Raw genomic sequence first — 3,268 nt, forward strand, 5'->3', positions numbered from 1 at the left:
CCTATTGGTCGACCACTGTATCGATTAGCACCTTCAGAATTTCAAGAGTTGTCGAACTAATTACAAGAACTGTTGGATAAGGGATTTATTCGACCTAGTTCATCGCCCTGGGGTGCTCCTATCTTGTTCGTAAAGAAGAAAGATGGATCTTTGAGGATGTGCATAGATTATCGAGAGTTGAATAAATTGACGATTAAGAATCGGTATCCACTACCGAGAATCGATGATTTGTTTGATCAACTACAAGGATCTAGTATATATTCGAAGATTGATTTGAGATCTGGTTATCATCAGTTAAGAGTCAAGGAGGATGATATTCCTAAGACAGCTTTTAGGACGCGATATGGCCATTACGAATTCTTAGTCATGTCATTTGGTTTGACTAATGCACCTGCGGTATTCATGGATCTCATGAACCGTGTGTGTAAGCCGTATTTGGACAAGTTTGTTATCGTATTCATCGACGATATTTTGATCTACTCTAAAAGTAAAGAAGAACATGAAGAACACTTGAAGATAATTCTTGGATTGCTAGAGAAAGAGCAATTATACGCCAAGTTTTCAAAGTGTGATTTTTGGTTGCAGTCGGTACAATTTTTGGGTCACGTGGTTAGTAGCCAAGGTATTCATGTTGATCCTGCCAAGATAGAGGCTATTGGCAACTGGGAAGTTCCTAAGACTCCAACTCAAGTGAGACAATTGTTAGGTCTTGCTGGATATTACCGAAGGTTTATCCAAGATTTTCAAAGATTGTGCGACCTTTAACTACACTGACTCACAAAGGAAAGAAGTTTGAATGGTTAAAGGAACAAGAGTCTGCATTTCAACAATTGAAGCATAAACTAACTACTGCACCCATATTATCTTTACCTGAGGGAAATGAAGATTTTGTGGTTTATTGTGACGCCTCGGTCAAGGACTTGGATGTGTTTTGATGCAGCGACAGAAGGTCATTGCTTATGCATCACGACAACTGAAGGTGCACGAACAGAACTATACAACTCATGATTTAGAATTGGGAGCTGTTGTCTTTGCCCTTAAAATGTGGAGACATTATTTGTATGGAACTAAATGCACTATATTTACGGATCACAAGAGTCTTCAACATATTTTTGATCAGAAACAATTAAATATGCGACAACGGTGTTGGGTTGAATTGTTGAATGATTATGACTGCGAAATCTGTTATCATCCTGGGAAGGCTAACGTGGTTGCCGATGCGTTGAGTCGAAAGGAAAAGATTAAACCTCTTCGTGTTAGAGCACTGAATATAACTATTCGTGCAAATCTTGTTTTGTAAATCCGAGATGCTCAGTTAGAAGCTGTGAAGGAGGTACATTGGAAGGATGAGGCGATTAAAGGATTGATTAAGCAAATTGAAGTAAAGGGTGATGGGACCCGATACTTTGCAGGACGTCTATGGGTACCAAAGTATGGTGAATTAAGAAAACTTGTGTTAGATGAAGCGCACAAGACGAGATACTCAATTCACCCTGGAACTGGGAAAATGTATCACGATATCAAGGAATTTTATTGGTGGCCTAACATGAAAGCTGACGTTGCCACTTATGTGAGCCAATGCCTGACTTGTGTGAAAGTCAAAGTGGAGAATCAAAAACCGTCAGGGTTGTTACAACAACCGATAATCCCACAGTGGAAATGGGAAAGAATAACCATGGATTTTATAACGAAGCTACCAAGAACCGTGAGTGGTTACGACACTATTTGGGTGATTGTCGATCGTCTCACTAAGTCTGCACATTTCCTACCTATGAAAGAGACGGATAGGATGGAGAAATTGGCACAATTATATTTGAAAGAAGTTATTTCAAGACACGGAGTGCCTGTCTCTATTATATCCGACCGTGATAGTCGATTCACGTCAAGATTTTGGCAATCTTTACAAGAAGCTTTAGGAACTCGTGTGGACATGAGTACTGCCTACCATCCGCAAACTGACGGACAAAGTGAAAGGACCATCCAAATCCTAGAAGATATGCTACGGGCATGTGTTATTGATTTTGGTAATGGATGGGATAAATATCTACCATTAGCAGAATTTTCATATAACAACAGTTATCACGCGAGTATTAAAGCCGCACCATTTGAAGCTCTCTATGGTAGAAAATGTAGATCACCTCTATGTTGGAGTCAAGTGGGTGATAGACAACTCACTGGTCCAGAAATCATACATGAGACTACAGAGAAAATCTTTCAGATTCAAGAGAGATTGAAGACTGCCATGAGCCGACAAAAGAGCTATGCTGATGTTCGAAGAAAATCCTTAGAATTTCAGGTAGGAGATAAAGTCATGCTTAAAGTGTCTCCCTGGAAGGGTGTGATTCGATTTGGGAAACGAGGAAAACTAAGCCCGAGATATGTTGCACCTTTCGAGATAATTGAAAGGATTGGTCCTGTGGTGTATCGTTTGAAACTACCTCAAGAATTGAATTGTATCCATGATGCTTTTCATATCTCAAACTTAAAGAAGTGTTTGTCCGATGACACTCTCGTTATTCCATTGGAAGAGATTCGTATAGACAATAAACTTCATTTTATCGAGGAACCAGCTGAGATCATGGATCGCGAGGTTAAACGCTTAAAGCATAGTAGTATTCCGATTGTCAAAGTTCGTTGGAATACTCGTAGAGGACCGGAGTTTACTTGGGAACGGGAGGACCACATGAGGCAGAAGTATCCACATCTTTTCACCGATATCACACAAACGTCAAGTACCACCTAAATTTCGAGGACGAAATTTTTATTAACGGGTGGGTAATGTCATAACCCTAACTTTTTCTACTAGGTTATTTAATCTAACCTTTCAAAATTAGAATTTTTTTTTCTTGACTAGTATATTTAATAAAATACGTCTTGATTTATTTTAGGGTTTGTATAACCCTGGTCTTACATTTAAGTCTTGATTGATCGAGGATTGTTATACATATACACAATTTCTAGAAACCCTAGTTTACCACCATAAATCCTAAGACATGAAAAAAAACTACACACTTGTATACTTGTGAAATTAAGTATATAACATGATCAAGTATAATTGATTAAGTAATCATCCTTAATCCACCTAGTTAGTAAAATACTACAACATTAGTCATTAACTAAGTCTTACTCAAGATTATAACACCTAATTATATACTTACATCTAAACTTAAAACTAATCTAAGATTAACCAAAAGACTACATGTAATTAACATTACTTAATTAGCACTAATTACATGCAAATATAACAAACACTTGTCATTTCCATGCA

The 3,268-nt window shown here is 37.9% G+C and overlaps 1 protein-coding gene across 1 annotated transcript; it reads left to right on the top strand.

The window, feature by feature from the left end:
* The first annotated feature begins 879 nt into the window (after positions 1-879).
* On the top strand, positions 880-2,924 carry LOC139860025 (uncharacterized). The gene is made up of 4 exons (XM_071848797.1): positions 880-979; positions 1,308-1,729; positions 2,219-2,629; positions 2,889-2,924. The coding sequence occupies exons 1-4, from the start codon at positions 880-882 to the stop codon at positions 2,922-2,924; spliced, it is 969 nt and encodes a 322-aa protein (XP_071704898.1).
* Positions 2,925-3,268: the final 344 nt, after the last annotated feature.

This window comes from Rutidosis leptorrhynchoides, chromosome 7, assembly GCF_046630445.1.
Source record: "Rutidosis leptorrhynchoides isolate AG116_Rl617_1_P2 chromosome 7, CSIRO_AGI_Rlap_v1, whole genome shotgun sequence".
NCBI lineage: Eukaryota > Viridiplantae > Streptophyta > Magnoliopsida > Asterales > Asteraceae > Rutidosis > Rutidosis leptorrhynchoides.